Source organism: Momordica charantia (assembly GCF_013281855.1).
Source record: "Momordica charantia cultivar OHB3-1 chromosome 8 unlocalized genomic scaffold, Mcharantia_2.0 BLBB01000008.1, whole genome shotgun sequence".
Lineage (NCBI taxonomy): Eukaryota > Viridiplantae > Streptophyta > Magnoliopsida > Cucurbitales > Cucurbitaceae > Momordica > Momordica charantia.
In genome coordinates this window covers 2,624,475-2,645,040 of record NW_028275166.1, presented here as the reverse complement: position 1 = coordinate 2,645,040, position 20,566 = coordinate 2,624,475, and the positions used below count along the sequence as shown (strand labels likewise).

Here is a 20,566-nt window from a genome sequence, read left to right as displayed (position 1 = left end):
ACAATATGCCAAAAGCTCATCAATAGAGATGGTAGCTGAGGTGGGAGATCCGAGGTCAAGTCAATCTTCAGACATTACATTTCAAAAGTATAGATGGACTCGATAACGTCAACTTTGAATTATACGAATGGATCTCTGTACCCCGGACAATCTAATATTTAACGTCATATGCCTGGTGACACCACATGTGATGTTTAAAGTTCTCTCTAAATAGCTGAACCTATTTTATGTCCTGCTACGCAATGTAACTCTTACTCGGGTTGGAAAAAAAAAACTGAATTAATGCAATGTTTGGTGCCGGTTTGGTTAACCTCTCTACTATATCTGGTTTGGTTAAACTTGGTTAGGTAATAATCTTTTTGGTTTACGCCCTGTTTTAGATCCCAATATTTTATTTATCATATATGAATTTAATTTTTATATTTTAGCATTAAAAACACAATTATTTTGTTTCATGGTAAATTATTTTATGAAAAACTCTGAGGGATAATAACAAGTATCTTCTGGTAATTTAAAAAAAATGTTGAATTAAATAAACATTTATAAAAGCCAAAAATTAAAATATAAACCATTTGAAATTTTATTAAATAAATAACAAAATCTAATCTAAGCACTCTTATTTGATTGTTGAGGTTAAATTACAAGATTAGTCAATGAACTTCCAAAGTGGTATCTAGGAGCTGCCTGTAATTTTGTATTATTTTAAAAGCATATCTATGCGAACTATCAATTTTATTTTAATAGGTTTGTAAATATTTTAAAATTCATTTAAAATATAAATATAAATATAAATATATATATATTATATTATATTCACAAACATATTATATACAAAATTGAATCAATTAATTTTTGGATGTTTCTGAGTTCAACAAATTTGCACATTCTCTTGCTAATGAGGGGCTGAAGCATCTCTCTTCAATCTCGTGGTCTTCATTTTTTTCCTAATTGGCTCTTGGGCCTTTAATGAGATTGACGCTATTTTGGATGCGGCCCAAATGATCTCTCCTTCCCGCTGATATTTTCTCATTAATACAATGATATATTTTTTTAATTGTGTCGGTAGGTTTTTGAATTTTTAAATCGACAGCTTCGTCAAAATCGAACATAGCTCAAGCGGTTAAGACACGTATCTCTGATTAATAGATCATGAGTTTAAATCCCCACCCCCACATATAACATCTAACAAAATGAAAGTCTAATTTTAAAATGACAACTTTACTTAAATTCATCTTATTCCCTAATTAATGTTAGATTTTTTTTTCATCCACCCTACGAATCCAACCCCTTCAAATTTATTTAACTATAAAAATAGTTTGCCAAAAAATGGAAAAGAAAGAGAAAATATATTAAAAACAGGAAAAGGACGCGAGCAGTCACGTGGTCCAATTCCAATGTCCAAACGTCAAAAACAAACAGAAGCACGTGCTCACTCTCCAACACATGACACCAAACTTTATAATTATAGCTTTTATTTTATATTATCTTTTGCGTGTCTTTCGAACTTCCACCCAGTTTCCAGTTTCGTGTGCCAGAAAAAAGTTGGTCCGTTCAATGCAACCAAAAGCAAATTTGTTTTTGCCAAAATTACCCCTCCTTTTATAAACCCAAAAAACGAGTGGATTTAATCACATGTGTACTATGTTCATGCCCATCAAACCGGTTATATATATATATATATATATATATATATATATATATATATATATATGTATTGTACTAAAAAGAATTATATATATATATTCTTTTGTTGGTGTTCACATTATAAACAAATTGGTTTAATTTAAACATAGTTTAATAAATTAAGAAAATTATATACCACTGGAAGGTTGTTAGTTCGAATCCTCCTTGTCACATGTTGTATTAAAAAAATACATGGTTTGACTCCAATTCTTTTTGTTATAATTTATGCTAAAAGAATTATGCTGATTAAAAAAAAGTTGATATTGAAATTAAACTTTTGAATAATTGCAGTGTAATTCAATGAATTAGATAATTATTATCGCTTTTAATATTGATGATTCAGTACGCTAAAACGAAAAAAAATAAAAGTTAGATTGATTTTAATATTTTTTATTTTCTATTTTAACTATACAAATTTTAACAAATAAAATTAACATTTTGCTAAACACCGGGCTCGACATATATGAAATCTTCTACTTTCAAATGTAGCGATTGAGCAACATTTTAATGATTGTTTTATTGATGTTCGTTTGGATGAATATGCTCTCAACTTCATAATTAACCTTGCGAAGTATGATATGTTGAGCACTTTCGAATGATATGAATTTCACAATTCACAAAAGGACAAATGCTCATGTTTCATCGAAAGCCTTATGGATTATCGAGTACATGGAAGGATTTACCTCGCAGAACAACCCTGATTTGGGTGGGACGTCATATAGGGGATATCGGATGTGTGTGAATGCCTCATCCGATGGACATGGTCAAGATTAATTCGGATACTGCATGTGCAAATTGAAGATTGGGAATTGGAATTCTGATACGGGATGATAGATCTAGTACTTGTACGACAATGGGGAACACTCACACAGTGACAGACCCTCTATTGAGTAAACTTCTTGCCATTCATGAGGGGATGAAACTAGCTCAACAATTAGGACCAGTAAAAGCTATAGTTGAATCAAAGAAGCTATCAGCATGATACATGAGTCTTTTGCTGGACAAGGTGATGCTGAACTTTTGATTAATGAAATCAACATTCTGGCGATGTCATTTGAAGATTTTTGTTTCTTCCTCATTTTCAGAGACTCTAATGGTGCTACCTACTCTATTGGTAGGGAGACTTTCAACTTGGGTCACACGTTTGTGTGGTTGTTAAATTTCTCAAATTAGATTAGTTAGTGTGTATAGAAGTTTACCATCAAATTTTTGTAGTCTTAATGATTTCTTTGACGAAGTTTCTTTTCAATAATAATAAATAAATAAAAATAATTCTTCGTGGTTTCTCTCTTCTCTGCTCGAACCCTATAATGGTAGATGGTTTAATTGCATTTATTATAACTTAAAAGTCAATCTATTAGTTTTAGACAAATAGTAATTAAACAAATATAAAGTTAACAAATAAAATAAGATTTCATAAAAAAACAAATAAAATAAGATAAATAGATAAAACGATAAAATTTTGATTATCTTTCTTTTCTTTTTAGAAAATTAATTATGTAAATAAATAAAAAGACATAGTGTCCAGTTCAATATAATTAGCTTTTATATTGTATATTTTAATAGATTTGTGAACGTTAGTTGAACAGCCAGATGGAAGCTTAATTTACTTGTTAATATATATATATATATCTTAACAAATAAAGAAAAATAAAGAACACAATTTCCAAATCTAACTTCCTGATTTGAAATAACTCCAATCAAAGGGAGAGTTGATTGGGGAGAAAATAAATTCAATTAATATTTTGTTCTTATTAGGCATGAGAGTGTCCAGGTTCATTGAATCAAATCCGAAAAATATGGAAAAGAAAAGAAAAAAGAAAACAGTCATGCCTTCAATCGAGAGTAGACTCGGAAATGTTTCAACAGCCGATAACCCGTCCAGGTTCAACGAACTTCCATTTTTTCCTCATTTTTCCTTCTTCCACTCAACTAATTTTTTCACCACAAGTTTATTGTGCATGATGCATGGTGATAATGAAGTGCATCCGCGCATGGTAATGACTATACATGTTGTACACTCGCTCTCAATACATACCATAATTCATGTTTTTTTGATTTTACCTTTTACCCTTCGCACTAAGAATAAATTATTTTTAGTATTTTTTACCTAGAAGCCAAATGGAATTTATTAGAAATTAAAAAGAAGATTAAAAATGGTCATACAAATGTTATGGATGCATGATAAATGGGCATGCACATGCATGAAAGGGGGCGACATCCATGGCGCATGGGTTTCCGTTTTGGGAGACATTGGCTATAAATTTGGTCGGCTTCCTCAGCCCACAACCGCGCAGAAGCAGAGCCTCAAAGAAGAACAACCAAACGGTGGCGGTGCAGAGAGAAACGCCCTAATTTTTCTTCTCTTCGTTTCTCTCCTGCTGCCATTTTTCTTGCGTTTGCGCTCTCTCTCAAGCTGATCAGGGGATTTCTTTTTGATCGGGCCTCGTCTCGTGCTGTATCGGGAGAATTTTCCGGAGTTCTTGTAAGAATCGGTTTCCCCCTTTTCTCTCTCTCCACGTTTTCCGATTCGAATGATGTGATTTTGTTTTTTCGCCGGAATCTCCGTTTGGTGGTTTGCCTGTGGATTTCCGTTTCGACGCCTTTCTATTTTCTTTTCAATTTCTTCAACTTCAAGTACTAGACGAGCTTTTGATCAAAACTTAATTACTGGATTTCTGGAACAGAGTGAAAAGTGAGGGGTTTGGATGTTGACTGCCCTAATTGATTGATTTTGGTTTGGGGAAATTGTTCTTGCAGGATCTCGATTCCGTCATGGTTCTTTGGGTTTTTGGCTACGGTTCTCTGGTGTGGAATCCGGGATTTGACTTCGATGAGAAAGTGATTGGTTTCATTAGAGATTATAAGCGCGTGTTTGACCTTGGTAAGTTTCTTCATCAACATTTGAAGTTTCAACATTCATTATTGTCAACAAAAGTTTTCTAATATCCCATTTCCCGTTCTACAGCTTGTATTGACCACAGAGGTACACCTGAACACCCTGCTAGAACTCTCACGCTGGAACCCAAAGAAGGATCCATTTGCGTAAGATTTCATCCATAATTTCCAGTATCCATTCATGAGTTTATTCATTGTTTTCAATTTCCATGATGCCAAAATTTTTGTGGCCTTGCCTGATTAGTGTTTTTTTTCCTTCTTTCTGTTAGTGGGGTGCTGCATTTTGCATCCGTGGAGGTCCTGAAAGAGAGAGAGTGGCCATGGAGGTATATCCCTCAATTTTTACTTTAATTTCACTCAAAACCAGAATTTATTCCCTAACCCTTTTTTGTCCTTTGCAATGTGTAGTATCTGGAGAGAAGAGAGTGTGAATATGACCAAAAGACTATTGTAAACTTTTACAAGGTAAGGCTAAGGCCATGAGAGAATTTTCTTCAGTATTAACTGAGTTTCTATTGATTACTTCTTGAATTATCTCTTCTTATTTCCTTTCTATTTTCTTTCTTGATTCAGGACGAAAACTCCATGGAACCCACATTGACAGGAGTTTTAGTGTAAGCTTTTTTCTTTAACACAACCAATTGTTAATCTTTGTTCGGGACAAGGTGAACAAGAACATCTCTGTTTTCCTGGTCTGATAAGTTTCACATTTATGTATGCAGTTTCACATCCACGTTTGATAAATCACTAAACAAGTACTACTTAGGACCAGCTCCCTTGGAGGATATGGCTAGGTAAATGGCAGAAGCTTAGACTATCTGTTATTTTAACACTGTTCTTGCAATGGTCTACTTCCCCTTTAAATGGGTTCCTTCTAAAACGCTCATTTACTAATTTTTCAGCCAAATTGCAACTGCATCTGGCCCATGTGGGAACAACAGAGACTATCTATTCCGTTTAGAGAAGGCCTTGTTCGATATCGGTAATGATCCAATTCCTAGACTAAAATTGCTTTCTGATGTGATGATTGGTATGGACAACCATTTGGGTCAATACTTACTATATGTATGTCTGATCAGGCCACGAAGACGATATGGTGATCGAGCTTGCGAACGAAGTGAGGAAAGTCCTCGGGATGGTGGTTGGAAAGGGGATGATTATGAAGGACACCAAGAAGAAGGCGGTTGGACCGATGGCGGCACACCTGCCTTTCATGTCCTTCATCTCGGGAATTCAGGTGCATCCGCTAGCAGAAACTGCGGTGGCCATGGATTCTTAGAAATGGGAAAGATTGGTGTAGTGAAAAGTGAAAGTTAAGCTAACTCTAGAGCTAAGATAAGAGAACCATGTTGCCACTCTTCCTCCTCCTGTGTTCTTCTGGAGCTGTTCTTCTTTGATTCATTAAACTCTCTGTTTCTGATCTGACCCAATAGAGCCTTCTTTTTTTTCTTCTTCTTCTTCTCTGCTTCTGCGTTGTTAGAGCCGCCATCAACACCTAGCTTTTGACCATTTTAAAGATTCAGAGATTCTTCTCACAACTCTCGTGTCCTCCATTAATGAGTTTTCTTCACCATTTTGAAATATGAGAGTTATAGCTGGAGACTGAGTTGCTAACAATGATTTTACCTCATCAGCCGAATACAAATTTAAATTACAAGTGGTTTCAGAGTTTTATTTGATGGTGTATTTTTCTTGTCTAAGGGTGCATGGTTGATTAGTGATATGGTTGATTAGTGATATCTCAAGTGGCAAGATATTTAAAGTATAAACTTGGGAGAAAACTTTAACTTTTGTGGATGATATATGCAATTGATGATTAATTAAAACTAAATTTATGATGGTGTAAAGTATAAAAGTCAACTTGAATATAGTTCAATTGGGTAAAATAACTTGAACATAGTTCAATCGGGTAAAATAAGTTTTAGAAGTTTGAACATAGTTCAATCGAGTAAGATAAGTTTTAGAAGATAAGAATTCACACATTTAGTTTTAGAAGTTAGAATTCAGAAGTTAGAATTCACACATTCTCAGTGTTTTAAAGAAGCACCTCACGTGTTAACCTAAAACAAAATAATAACCTAAGTTCGAAGGTATTTTATAATATAATAATAGGGTGAAAATTTTAACTCCTAGATTCAATGAGTTAAATGTGAACTTTATTAAACTAAAGTTTTGATCTTAACTTTATTAGACTAAAGTTTTGAGTCGATACAATAACATTATTTTTTCAAACTGATGCTTACGCTGGAAAGAGTATCGTGTATTTTGTGTAAATAACTTGTAATGTAGTCCAATAAATGATAAAGTAAAATAATATCCTTGATATTGTAATCATAAATGATTAAATGGATATACAATCAACATAAGCTTAATTCAGTGATAATTGATACATAAATAATAAGTCATGAGTTCGAATAATTCCATCCTTGTTGTATTAATAATATACCTCGCTCATTGTACTTTTTTTTTTAAAGGAACTCGCTCATTGCTTATTGGTGATGACATTACTTGCTTAAATAAATTATTGGAAGAGGACATTGCAATGTAGTTAGTAATATATCATTTAAGTCACGTTCCAAAATATATTTCAAATTTATACTCTATAGTTATTAGAGGTATACAAATTTCAAATGGACATTCCACACTGATCAGAGATAGTTATGTTATAGCAACTTTGTTCAAAAATATTTATGAACAATTGTTATGGAGAAATAATCTATTGTAAATCATATACACTTTGATTTCTCTTAATTAAATTAATTTTAAAATGAAAACATCACAAGTGTAGGTGGGTATGGATTAAAATTTATGACCTCTTAAAAATAATAGATTTTATTTGGAATTCTTTAGGTCACTTTTTTCCCTCCCTTTTGTGAACTCAATTTTATTGATTATGGAGTAAAGTTGCTGAGAAAATTGTTCAATAGAAATGACAAAGTTTTACCCCTTCATATTTCTATTTGAAATGGGGATGACAACAAAAATTTCCCTCATATTTTTGACAATTATTAGTCAATATACTGACTTTTTCTATCAAATCAAATATAAAAATGTCAACTATATTTGAAAACTAACTATATTAGTAGAAAATAATAAAATACTTATTTTTCTATACAAAATGCATCTTAAATTTACTTATTGATATTTAACTAACTTTTGTTCCAAATAAATACAAAGCAACATTTTTCCTTTATTAGAAATCTCGATCCATCGTCTAAAAGTAGGGATTCTTGCAAGATTAATAATACATAATGCATTCTCATATCCCATATAAGTGGTAATTGACATCTACTCTTTTTGAAGTCGGAGGTATGAATACCATGTTATATTAAAAAAAAAAAAACATCCCGAATTCCATCCCGCACCATTGTCGTCCTTATTACGTTTTGTCCCACACATAATTATAGAAACAATGTAACTTTCTTTAGAAAAAAAAATGTAATATGTGGAAGCAACAATCTTGTTCTTAAAATGATGAAAGTTGTTAACTAATTACAATTAATTAATGATATTAGATTTTAAATATTCAAGTAACGAGTATGATTTAGAATTTGAGATTTGAGGTGCTAACTGCCATGGTGATTCAATATATACTCATTTAATTTATTTATCCAAAACAAAATGGATAAAACTCGGGTATATTTATCATATTTCCTATCTCTTTCTTTATGCATTCATCATAGTTGTCCATTTTTTTTTTTATGGTGGTAATTAGTACTAAAATATGGAAGTTGGAAAAAGAAAATACAATTAATTTAGAATTGGGAATTTTACGACAGTGCTATCCACCGTGGGCTTTAATAGCACTAGTTCGAATGTGGGCCTCAATCGGAGCCCAGTTTGAAAGCTCGGGCCCATAACACCACGAGTAAACTCCTGAAGTAAAAAGAAAAAAAAAAAGAAAAGGAAAAAACAACTTGATGGAGAAGTAAGGTCGAAGAACAAAAGCCCCCACCATCAAAATCCAGTTCTTCCATTCTCCGGCAATCCAGCCTCTTTCACGACCTTCTTTGAACATCGCTTTGGTTTCTTTGGAGTCTCCTCTCGCGCAATGGATCTTAACATGGATCTCAATGCTCCTCACTCCATGGGTACCACCATCATTGGCGTCACTTACGACGGCGGCGTCGTCCTCGGCGCCGATTCTCGTACCAGCACTGGTAAATTTTTCTCATCTACTCTGTAGCCCTAATTTCTGAGCGTGCTAGTCTTCTTTTATACGAATATTATGGTCAAGAAATGTTTGAAATGATTAAATGCTAGTGGAGGGAAGTTGTAGTTTGCTGATTTTTGATTTTCTGGTCTCTCGACCTTGGAAGCAAGTCATTTTGTATCCATCAGACTTGGAATTAAGCTTGACGTTAGTTGTTTTGAGTTTTTATGAGTAGATGTAATCATAGAAAGGGTTGGTTTCTCGCGTAATTTTTCCCCCTGATTGGCATCTAGTGACAGGTTCGATCCTCTCTATGTAATCTCCTGCATTTTTCAGAGGATTACATGGCTAAAATTTAGGCGGGCTTTTTCCAAGCTCAGCTGCTTAAAATGACATGCTTTACTGAAAATTAATTGTTTGCTTCCGCGATGGGTGCAGAAAAATTATGTATGGGAGGCAATAAACGAACTACATTATTCACAAAATTATGTAGTGGAGGAAAAAGTAACTTGTAAATAACAGCTACCAAATTATGTTTTTCTTAGCTTTTTATCCTGAAAACATTTTTTTTTCCAACTCCGTAGCTATCTTAAATAACAAAATTACACTTGAAATGGTAAAATGAATCTTAGTTGGTGCTTTCCGGCCTTTTCTTGTACGTGCCTGCTTTCTTGCGCTGTGTTGATGTTGGCTTATTTTTTATTTTCCTTGTGATAGGTGTCTATGTGGCTAATCGTGCATCAGACAAGATTACAAAGCTCACTGACAACGTCTATGTTTGTCGGTCTGGCTCGGTATTTCCATTTCTGTTATTTCACATATTGAACTGTCTGTCGATTTTGATGGTGAAAAGGCTTCAATAGTTTTTGCTCTGGTTGGCTTTGCCTTAAATTCTCAAGTTTTTTCTTTTAACTTCTCGTTCTATAATTAAAATGTGTAAGAGTGGCTCAGTTCATAGGTGTTTTCTCTTGTTTCATTAATGGTTTATTTTGTGCCTCTTGCAGGCTGCAGATTCACAAATTGTCTCTGATTATGTGCGTCACTTCCTTCATCAGCATACGTGAGTGCTTTAATTACTGAAAATGTTATGTTGCAACTTTGAAATGTTGGCTAAACGTAACTTGATCACTTCGAGCGATTTTATTTTTTTGCTTGAATATTTGTGATTGATTTTGGAAGGATCTGGTAGCAACTGCATTACTTTTCGTCTGTTTTTCTCAGTGGTTTTCAATAATGTATGAAAGAGATAAAATACTGTATGAAAGGAAAAAAAAAATTGTATGAAAGAGATAAAAATTATTCTGTGTTATAAAATTAATTTGACCCATGAATTAATGATGAAGGTGTTGGAGGAAGAAGGGCAATGACTTGATTTTTCCTTTACTTATTAAGATGACTGACCAATATGTTAACTAGATCGGTAAGGAAAATACTCAGTGTATAGGTCATGTCGTCCTGATGATTAATGTTATAGCACTAGATATGCTTGATCTGGTAGGAATGTGTAATTTGGGATTCATTAAATATGGTTTTTATTTAGTACTTCTCTAGGTAAATGTACCTGTCTATCCACCCTCTTTTTTTGAAATGATAAGTGATCTCAAAATATGTTAAAATTTCTGTTGTACGATCTATCTTAAAATATGTTGCTGCTGATAATCTTGATTTTGTTATTATTATTCTTTTTAATACTAAATTGCTTTTACTACCTCAGTTTCATAATTTTCTCTTTGCTGACAAGTCACCGAAGATGATTGTACTCATTTCTGTGATTTCTGGTTTTAGTTTTTGCTAATATTAATTTATGTGATATAAGTAATGAAGCCACTTGAATTTATATTCAAATTTTTACATGTTGAGCTCTTACTGATTGTATTTTACCTTTGATGCACAGGATACAGCTTGGCCAGCCTGCTACTGTTAAAGTGGCTGCAAACCTCGTCAGGCTATTATCATATAACAACAAGGTAGGGGCTCATATTAGTTTGTTCAGAATTATTGCCTGGTAAAATATGTATAACTATTTTGGATAAGAAACAATAACATTTCAGTCTAACACACTGAAGGTCTCCCGTTCGAGTTCGGGCGATGCTATTTAAAAATAACATTTCATTGAAAGATTGCAAATTGTCCCAATCCAGCCAAGGAGTTAGAAAAGGGCTATCCGATTTGCCAAAATCATGGAAATAGAATAATCACATATAGCAAGACAAGAGAAACCTTTTCATTCATAGAAAATCCTACTGTTTCTTTCCAACCAGGGCCATAAAATAGCCAAAATCATATTGATCCATAGGACCCTTCTCTTTTCTCTAAAGGGCGACTGCTATACGACCTGTTGAAGCTGCTATTTGGCATTTGCTATGTTGAGTGTGGCTATAATCTTGTTCTTGATTCAGATTGAACCCATGCTTTAACATCAATGTCATTTGTTCGAATGGGCAGGATATGTTACAAACTGGCCTTATTGTTGGTGGATGGGACAAGTATGACGGTGGTCGAATCTATGGTATTCCTCTTGGTGGAACAATAATAGAGCAGCCATTTGCTATTGGAGGTAAAACCTTTTTTACCAATTGCTTATAGAAAATAACGAGGTTTGGTGACTTTTTTCTTTCCTGGTATCCTTGTGTGTTTATATGCAAGTTTTATGATATGATCTTCTGCTTTATCATCCTTGAATGAACGAGTTGTATTTGGTTTTTCATGATTCGGAATCTGGTTCTTGTTAAACTGAACCCATATAGGGTTCTCAAGCATGGAAGTGCTTTAGTCAAGAAAATATCCTCCTACATTTTTCTTTTGGATATTAGATGTCTGACATTTGCTGTTAAAATCCTTTGTTCTCTGCTTGCAACTTACAAGTATGACCATTACCTGGTTCCACTTGTTATTTTACAGGATCTGGCTCCAGTTATTTGTATGGATTTTTTGATCAAGCTTGGAGAGAAGGAATGATCAGGGAAGAAGCTGAGGTATTTGTATACTACTATTATTTTTGAATTAAAGGTTCTGCATTGTCATGCTTCTTGCTTGCTGACAATATTATTTTCTGAGTGTTTTCTTTTGGGCTCGGACCACTACTAAATATATGATTATTTACCTGTTCTTCATTCCTCATAGTTGGAAGTTTACCTGTAAGAGACTTTATTTTTAGTAGTTACGACTTTTAAGAAAAGTTGTAAAATACTTTATTTTTCTTTTAATAAGTACTTTTGAAGGGAGCACTAATTAAGTAAAATACTTAAAGTTGAGCAGTTAATTCTTTTTCTCTTAGCACTCTCAAGTGCAATACTTCTCTCTAACCACTTTAAAGGAAGCACTACTTAATATGCAAACTCTGAGGCAAAAGATTGAATCCTATGCACACTTCCTACGGCTAAAGCAAATCGGCTGAGCTTACTTTCTGTCTATTTTTTCATTATTCAGTGCAAGAAGATTTACTGGTTAAACTTCGTCGATTTGATTATTTTTCTGATTGTTTACTATCATTTGCAGCAATTGGTGGTCAAGGCGGTTTCTCTTGCCATAGCCAGAGATGGTGCTAGTGGTGGTGTTGTTCGTACTGTTACTGTAAGATAATGTCCTTTTATCACAAAATCTGTTACTTTACTTTAAAACACGTACATGTACAATCTATTGTTCTTGTTGCGAGGAAGCGTAGTGTAAACTCGGGCATTTTTGCAGATAAATTCCGAGGGAGTGACAAGAAAATTCTATCCTGGGGACCAGCTTCCGCTATGGCATGAGGAAATAGAGCCTAAAAATTCATTGCTGGATGTTCTGAATGCTTCTAGTCCCGAACCGATGAACATATAATGCCAATGCAGGGATCTTTGCTAAAAGTGCTGCTGGTAGTTGTTATCTGGTTAGGCCAATTCTACTTTCCTGGAAAATGAAAAAGGAAAAAAATGGAAAAAGAGAAAGGAAAAGAAGACTGGTTAATTGCATTTTTTCCCGTTTTAGTACCTCTTTGTAAACCTAATTACGTTCTATTTGCATGAATTTTTAGTGTACAATGGTTGAATCTACACACCCTTGCTTACTGCTACCAGATGAAAAGATTGCAATATTGTTGTTATAATGGTGGATTACGAGTATCATTAGGGATGTTCATTTTCCCAACCCTGCTCTAAAGGGGACAGAGAATTCCTGTTTAGGATCCCATGGGGCGCAGACGGGAGACATTTTGTCCTGTTTCCCACATTGCCCTTTTTTTAATATAAAAAATATAATATTTTTATTAGGTGGTTTAATAATTTTTCCTTTTAACGATGATTCTTCGTACAAAATGAAAGATTTAATTATAATTAGAAATAATAATAAAGGGAGGATAATTTCCTTCACGAACTCGATCTCCCAGAAGTCTGAATCCTTGCCTGATTCCTGTAAAATATAGCGGGAAATTTTGTGGGAATGGAGATTGAAATGGGGTGGGAACGAAGACGGGAAGGTTTCTCTACCATGCCTCCTGAATACCCTTAATTGTCGTAATTGGCATTACTAGTAAGGGGCGTTAAGTTGTTTTTTTTTTCTTTTCCAAAATTGGTATTTGGGTTTGAGAAAAATATAAATTGTTTTCTTTGAAATTGAACCAATTTCCCAATTGATATTTTTTTTTGTTTTTGTTTTTGTTTTATCCCATGGAGAATCGAACTATATGACAAGTAATGTATACTTTAAATTGACTTGATTTGGTAACGTTTGTTAGTTTTTTCCCCATTTCTTTGGTTGATTTGCATTCTTAATCTTTGGTTTTTCTTTTTAAAAGAAATTTTTTGTTTGATTTGGTTGTGTAATGTGTGGTCGATATGGTTTGTAAATATAAAATAAAAAATATTTACTTGGTTTAGTTTTGGTAGATTTTTTTTATTTTTTAATTTTGAGTAATTAGTTTGGTGTGTAAAAACATTTGTTTTTGCATTGGTTTTTCATTTTCCGGATAGATTGGTCCATTGAGAAAATAATTCTTTTAATTTTTAATCCGAGATCAGAGGTTGAATTATTGACCCTGGAACAATTATATACTTGGATTAGCATTTAAAAAAATTAAAAAAAAAAAAACTAAACTCACTTCTTTGCTTTATCGCAAAAACGGAAATATCGTTTTTCACACATCATTGACCATCTGTCCAAATTAATCAATTAATTTGAGCATCACTAATAATTTGGTCGCTGTTAAAATTTAAAAAATGATTGTTGTATTAAAATAATGTTTGGTGGATGTTTAAATTGAGTAAAAGGAAAAGTATGTATGTATATATATATATATATATATATCAAGAAAATAAATACGACTAAGAAGTGAAAGTAGAACAATTGTAAAAAAAAAAAACAAAAAATGATGTTAGATCCACCGAACATTAACATTAAAATTTATTTATAAAGATAATCTTTAATGATAAGATTATCATGTAAACAAATAAAGTATGATGGCGGTTGACAATAGTAAAATGTTTCTCTGTCATCAGTCATGACTAACCAAGCAAATTCTTCTAAAATAAACAAAAGAAAGTCATATAAAATAATATATTTTTAATCTTTCTAGAAAAAATATATATATATACATTTAATTATTGTTATATAATCATTCAATTATTCAACTTCAATGATATTGCAATACATAATGATAATTCTAAAATATTTGGGACAAATATATATTATTTAGTCTTTAAAAAAAGGATCGTTAAACTCGTGGAGTGGACGATCTACAGAAAAAGCTGATGCTCCGCCTGTGCCGTGGAATCTCATCGCTTCTCTCTCGTTTCCCATCTCCTTCCCCTTAATCCAGCAGCTCCACTGCGAATCGCGCTTCCGGCGAAAGATGAGTTCGACGGCGCCGTCGCCGGTCGTGGTTGCCGCTTCTCCTCCCGATCAATTGCACAACCTTCACAACGTTTTCGTCTATGGAAGCCTCTTAGCAGATGATGTTGTTCGTGTTCTCTTGAAGCGCATTCCTCAGTCGTCCTCTGCTGTTCTCAATGGCTAGTCAGTCTGTTCTTACCTACTCTTTTCTATCTATAGTCGCTTCATTGCTTCGTCTGAATTGAGAATGAAAATGAACGGAGTGATTTTTTGTACGAATTTGACTTCGTAACTTCTTAGGCTAATAAATCGTGCCGTTTATTGCATATTTGGTATCTACACTAATGAGGAAAATGAGCCTGCCATGTTGCTTTTGAATGTTCATCGTCTAATCATTTACGGATTCACATGCGCGAATTTGTTATGGAAATTTGTTGTTCTGAATCTGCAGTCATAGATTTAGCATCAAAGGACGTGTGTATCCGGCTATTTTGCCCGTAGAGAACAAGAGAGTTGCCGGAAAGGTGTGTGACATGTTCTTTCTTCTTTTCTTAGGCATTCTCCTATTTTAGCTTAACAATTTAAATTGGTCACGATTTTAGTGCAGCAGCCTCATTCTTTTGTTAGTTCGTAAATGAATACATTTCTAGCTGGAGTAGTTATCCATCACCAACCATTAAATTCTATAATTTTGAGTTCATTGGGGGAATTTTCATATTAAATCAAATTGCAACTGGTCTCATTATGGGTTAGCATTCATAAGACTTTTTAGCTTGCTATGTAATCTATATTTCAACATAGACATGGACATGGCGCCTGGTAAATTTTTATCGTCTTGTCATCAGGAGAAACAATGTTCATTTGCAGGTCCTCTTGGGCATCACAAATCCTGAACTGGATATTTTGGATACATTTGAAGATGTTGAATATAAAAGAAGCACTGTTGAGGTTTCCTTGGTGGTAAATATTGGATCTTAACTGCTCGTTTTTGCAAACCCATTTTATTTTGTAAGTATAAGTACTAAGAAAATTAATTGGGGATAGTGATCTAGAAGGTACAGAAGATATTTGGATATGCCCTGCCTGGTGCTTTGAACTCCTTGCCTGTCATTGAATGACCATTTAGTTTTGAAGTTTCTTCAAGTGTTGCTGTGTACGAGTAGTCAATTAAATGTAGGAGGCATTAGAAGTTCACTTGAGTACTAATGCATGCATTGTTCAGAATTAATGTAGATAGTCAGCAATGGATGTATCATGTATCTTGGCCCAGGTGATATTTTTTAATGTATAACCTAAGAAGGGTAGACACTTCAGTTTGGGTAACATGTCTGTTTTTGACATGTATTGGACATTTGGATACTTATTGGACACATATTGAACACTTATTAGCTCATAGACGTGTGTCATATACTAGTTGTACGAAATGAATGTGGATCCAATACTTGTTAGACACGTATCAAACACTTGTTAAGTATGATAAATATGTATCAATAGTAACATAGGACAAAATAATAAATTTTAAGAGCAAAATACATCAAACTCATTCTTTTAATCATAAAGATGCATAAACTTATTGATTTTGAATTTTCTTCTTGTTTAGAAATGTTATATATTTAAAAAATATATATTTAATAAGCGCATTCTTGGTGTATCCATATACTAAATTTTTAGAAAATGACGTGTCGCCATGTTTGTGTCTTATCGTATCCGTATCTCATATCCGTAACTGTACTTCTTAGATTATGACCGTTTGTTGGTATATTTCCATGGACAACCCCTACCTTTCTTCTCAGGATGGTTCTGAGAGACTTGTAGCTCATACTTATGTCTGGAGCAACAGAAGCGATCCAGACTTGTATGGAGAGTGGAATTTTGAGGTAAAACATATGGTCTTTGCTCCTTGGTTTTCAACATGTGTTATAAATTTTAGTAGCAAGCTTATGCAGCATGGCCATTTGCTTTGTTCTTCCTCTCGCTCTCGTTCGTTTTGTACTCGTGCTGGGGCATGAGTTCTTTGACTAGAAGTGTTTTCTTAAGTTGTGACAATTATGTTAACTCTCCTAATCTGGTAATATAGATTCTTTGTCGTAAATGTGCTTCGGTTTGGAGCAATTATGAGCACTACTGTTATCTATAATAGATCAAAAGCTAAGAACTCAAAATGGTTTTGGTTCGAAATTCTGATCCACCCCTCTAACTTTCCGTTGCCTTTGTCTCCACACGCAACCAGGAATGGAAACGGTTGCATATGGACGACTTCGTAAAAATGACGACCGGATTCGTGACAGAGTTGCAACGGCCTGAGCCAAAGCCAAGAGTGGCAACTTATGAATCTTTCTTCCTTCAAGGAGGAGGTGATGGCTCTCTTCTCATGCCTTGATATCAATTCATTCTTAGTTTTGTTTTTGGATTATGGTGGTGTCCTGTTTTGAAGGATGAGATCAATTGCTGCTCATCTCTTCCTTCCTATATCATGGTGAAGAGAGGTAATTAACATGGCTTTTCCAAAAAACTGAATTCATTTTTTTTTTGTCTCACTACTCTGGGCTTGCTTTTAAAGGAAGAAATAAAGGAAGATAGTTGCAAAAAACAGTATATTGTCAGTGGAAGAATACTGAGTGCAATGCAGAAAAATATATATATATATATATTTTCTGTTTAGAAAAAAAAAAACTGAAAAGTTGATGGTCAGCATGGCAAAGAGTGGTGATCGATAACTATTGGAGATTGGGATTGAACCTCCTTTTGGAGATGCTTTCTAATCATTAAAATAAAGTTGTGGATGGTATATAGATGAAAATAGTGCTCTGGTTAGCTTAATTTTCAATAAAAAAATAAAAAACATAATAAATAGAGCCTTAACATTTTAGAATTAGTAAAGATTTCAATATAGCAGGAGAATAAAAGATCTTTGAATTCAAGGTTCTACAATGTTATTATTACGATGATTCACAGATATGTTGTATGACGTGTTAATTTTCCCAAACATTGAAAAAGATGGTATTGAAAATATATTGAAATATTAAATTTCATATATATATATTTAAATGAAATGTATATTTTTTTGTTTGATAAATATTTTTAACTCAGTAACAAAGTGTCTAAAAAAATAAAAAAAGGTGTATTGATGAATTATAAAATCTAATGAAATTGTAATTTTTTAAACAATATAACCGAATTGAAAATGTATAGACAAAATAAATATCTGACCAGAAACGAGCATAGTTGAATGGTAATTGACATATATCGGTTGTGGGTTCGTTCTCCTACCTCTCATGGTACAAAAACAAACAAAAGAAATGTACAGTGGTTATTTTTAAAAATAGTTTGCAATTAATTATATATAAATAATTAGTTATTTTTTATAACATTAAAAAAATGTTCGAATTTCGTCGATATGAAAATACTAAAAAAAAAAAAAAATTAAATAAATAAAATTCGTACTTGCGGAATTTCGATTTAGACGAGATCGAACTGGAAAGATGAAACTCAAAGGGCAAAATCGTAACTTGATCTGATGCCTATGCCCTATATATAGAATGTATGCATCCCTCAAATGAACAAAATTAGGGTTTCGGCCGAGCATTTTACAGCGCCATCACGCTTGGAGCATTGGGTGGAGATCTCTGTAATTTAGGGTTGACAATTATTCTTTTTCCTTGTCGTTGTTTTCGATCTCTTAATCGGAGAATTTGTTTGAGAGGCTTCGCATTTTCATGGGACTGGAGTTTGGCTCTTTGGCCAATTTCGAATGCCTTAGAGATGAATGCAGTTCCCTACATCATCTTTTCAACCTCTTCACCCATTTTCGCTTCGGCCTTTTCTCCTCGTGAAAATCTTTGTTGAGGCTGATACATTCTTCCTTTTATACTGAATTAATTTTTTGCGAGTTCAGTTATAGCATTACTGGTCTTGGATTTAAGTTTTGATTCGATTTTACGATCGATTGTGTTTGGTTTTTGTTTTCGAGTAGTAATTCAGGCAGCCCCTCTGCAACTTCCATGGCAAAGGAGGCGTTAAGCTGCTCGTAGATCGAATTGCTTTTGCTCTTCAGACTTGCAGAGATTTTCTGTGAAGCTGGTCTAGTAAGCATAAGTACATTTTTCTGTGATTCAGTATCAAATCTCGATGTTCTTTCAAGTTTATTGTCTTTTTGTTCATCGTTTCTATGCAGTTTCAGATCATTCTGATCGATGAGTGGAAATTGTTATATTGATGCTAATGGCTCAATGACTTTGGAACAAGAGTTTGATGAAATAGTCGTTAAACTTTGAGATCCCTAGTCGCAGAAACAACTTTATTTTTTGTTTTCGAAAGGTATTTCTGTTTTGATTATCATTCTTTTTTAAAATATAATTTATTTCCCAAAATATAGAAATAAATCTTGGTTTTTAAAATTTAGTTTTTATTTTTTATTTTTTATAATTTGGCTAAGATTTTGTTTTTGTATTTGAATGTTCGGTTTTATATTTTGAGAAAGTATTAATCAAAAGCCAAATCGTGGTTTCACCTTCAAAAGAAGAGAGTTAAGCCTAGATCATCTTTCTTTTTTATTTTGCCAAAATTAAAATTAAATTAGTTACCGAACCAACCTTTAATTACTCAAGTTTTAGGTTGCAGTTTTACCACTTCTATAATGGTCTAACTAGAAAATGTTACTCACACAGCTAAAAGGAATTTGGGACCATAAGCTACCACTTTCTATTTTGCCTAAATTAGAATTAAAGTTGTTTAATTATTTTTGTTTTGTAATTAATATTTCTTCAAATTTAAATGAAAAAAATACCTAGGTAACAATCGTTAATAATGTAATTTAATGGGTAATTTCTAATGAGCGCTCCTATATGGAGTGATATCTTTGTTAATCTTTCTGATATTTGTATTGAAGAGTTTTTTATACTAGCTCATCGATTGAATGTGAGAGACTTCTTAAGTTAGTATGATTAAGAGATTCCAAGCATTTACTAATCGAAATAGAAAGAATTTTAAAGAACAAAATAGAAAATGTAGTGCCAAAGTAACTTATAGGTTTAAAAGACTTTTGGCCGTGGACAAAAATTATGAGGACACATTGCACAACATCCTTGACTTTTGGTAAGATTCGTAAATTTCATGGAACTGTCGGTATGTAGTAAAAATGTACTAAACCAATTACTAAAAATTGCTTAATGTTAAGATATATGGTGGCCAAAAAATATCACACACAAACAAGGTCAATATTTTCAACTCAAACATAAAGTTCATTATAGAGCCAATTTGGTTACTTCTTTATTTATTCTATCCTTTCTCTCAAGCTTGGAAGTGCAAACTCCCATACCCCTAATTTATTGTACTAAGAAAAAAATAGATAAGGATTGTAGCTATCAGTAGAAAAAATCAATAAAAATTAATGTTGGTCTATAAGAAATTCTAGTACAATCAAAATCGATATCAATGGTGTCCTGTGATCAGTATTTTACTCATCCTCATAGTAAATCACCACAATCAATAATGTTACAGGACATCCAATTACATTTGAATCACTTTTCTATTTTAAAATTTTTACTTGGATTATTCTGATAAAGAAGAGAACTCTCTCTCAAAAGGCAACATTTTTTGTATTTACTGTTGTAATAGAAAAAGAAGTTGTAAAATTACCTCAATTTTTTGTTTTTTTCTGATTTCTCCATTGTATAAATACCTAAAGTACTACTTACTTGAAAAACTCAGAAATTCCAAAACAAAGAAAGAAGGCTGCTGCTAGTTGCTAGAGTGGAGGTAGGCTTTTTTATGCTGAACCACTGTAATCCCTAAGCACGGACTAAAATTGCAGCTATCATCTTGTCGTTGAAGGAAACTGTACCTTTACTACTAGTACTACTTCGATTCTTTGCGTGTGTCTCCACTTGTGCCCATCCTACCAAAACAATAAGCTTGAGAAATGATGGTCAGCGATTTTCGCCTATAATAGATTTTGGGTCTATTGTCCTACGTATGCTTCTCTTCCGCTCGTCTAAAAACCTTTTTAGATTTAAACAGCTTTCCAAT

The 20,566-nt window shown here is 33.2% G+C and overlaps 3 protein-coding genes and 1 non-coding gene across 7 annotated transcripts; all 4 read left to right on the top strand.

Moving 5' to 3' along the window:
• Positions 1-3,957: 3,957 nt before the first annotated feature.
• On the top strand, positions 3,958-6,255 carry LOC111005209 (gamma-glutamylcyclotransferase 2-1). Its single transcript, XM_022276637.2, has 9 exons — positions 3,958-4,168; positions 4,444-4,567; positions 4,652-4,728; positions 4,851-4,907; positions 4,990-5,046; positions 5,155-5,195; positions 5,304-5,375; positions 5,484-5,563; positions 5,661-6,255. The coding sequence occupies exons 2-9, from the start codon at positions 4,459-4,461 to the stop codon at positions 5,858-5,860; spliced, it is 693 nt and encodes a 230-aa protein (XP_022132329.1). The 5' UTR covers positions 3,958-4,168; positions 4,444-4,458; the 3' UTR covers positions 5,861-6,255.
• Positions 6,256-8,485: 2,230 nt separating this feature from the next.
• Positions 8,486-12,818, top strand: PBA1 (N-terminal nucleophile aminohydrolases (Ntn hydrolases) superfamily protein). Its single transcript, XM_022276431.2, has 8 exons — positions 8,486-8,741; positions 9,452-9,528; positions 9,739-9,794; positions 10,629-10,701; positions 11,180-11,291; positions 11,636-11,709; positions 12,233-12,307; positions 12,422-12,818. The coding sequence occupies exons 1-8, from the start codon at positions 8,633-8,635 to the stop codon at positions 12,551-12,553; spliced, it is 708 nt and encodes a 235-aa protein (XP_022132123.1). The 5' UTR covers positions 8,486-8,632; the 3' UTR covers positions 12,554-12,818.
• Positions 12,819-14,399: 1,581 nt separating this feature from the next.
• Positions 14,400-20,509, top strand: LOC111004820 (AIG2-like (avirulence induced gene) family protein). Of its 4 annotated transcripts, none has more exons than XR_015792717.1 (7): positions 14,400-14,722; positions 14,991-15,063; positions 15,407-15,499; positions 16,333-16,416; positions 16,770-16,893; positions 18,513-18,624; positions 20,249-20,509. XR_015792717.1 is itself a non-coding variant. In XM_088127243.1 (6 exons), the coding sequence occupies exons 1-6, from the start codon at positions 14,559-14,561 to the stop codon at positions 18,557-18,559; spliced, it is 585 nt and encodes a 194-aa protein (XP_087983369.1). In that variant the 5' UTR covers positions 14,400-14,558; the 3' UTR covers positions 18,560-18,815. The 4 variants fall into 4 exon arrangements, 2 of the variants coding, with proteins under 2 accessions (XP_087983369.1, XP_022131718.1); XR_015792716.1 differs by lacking the exon at positions 20,249-20,509 and adding an exon at positions 18,714-18,815; XM_088127243.1 differs by lacking the exon at positions 20,249-20,509 and having other exon boundaries at positions 18,513-18,815.
• Positions 18,519-18,641, top strand: LOC148209383 (small nucleolar RNA snoR77). The gene has a single exon (XR_015793341.1). It is a non-coding gene; the product is annotated as a small nucleolar RNA snoR77 (small nucleolar RNA).
• Positions 20,510-20,566: the final 57 nt, after the last annotated feature.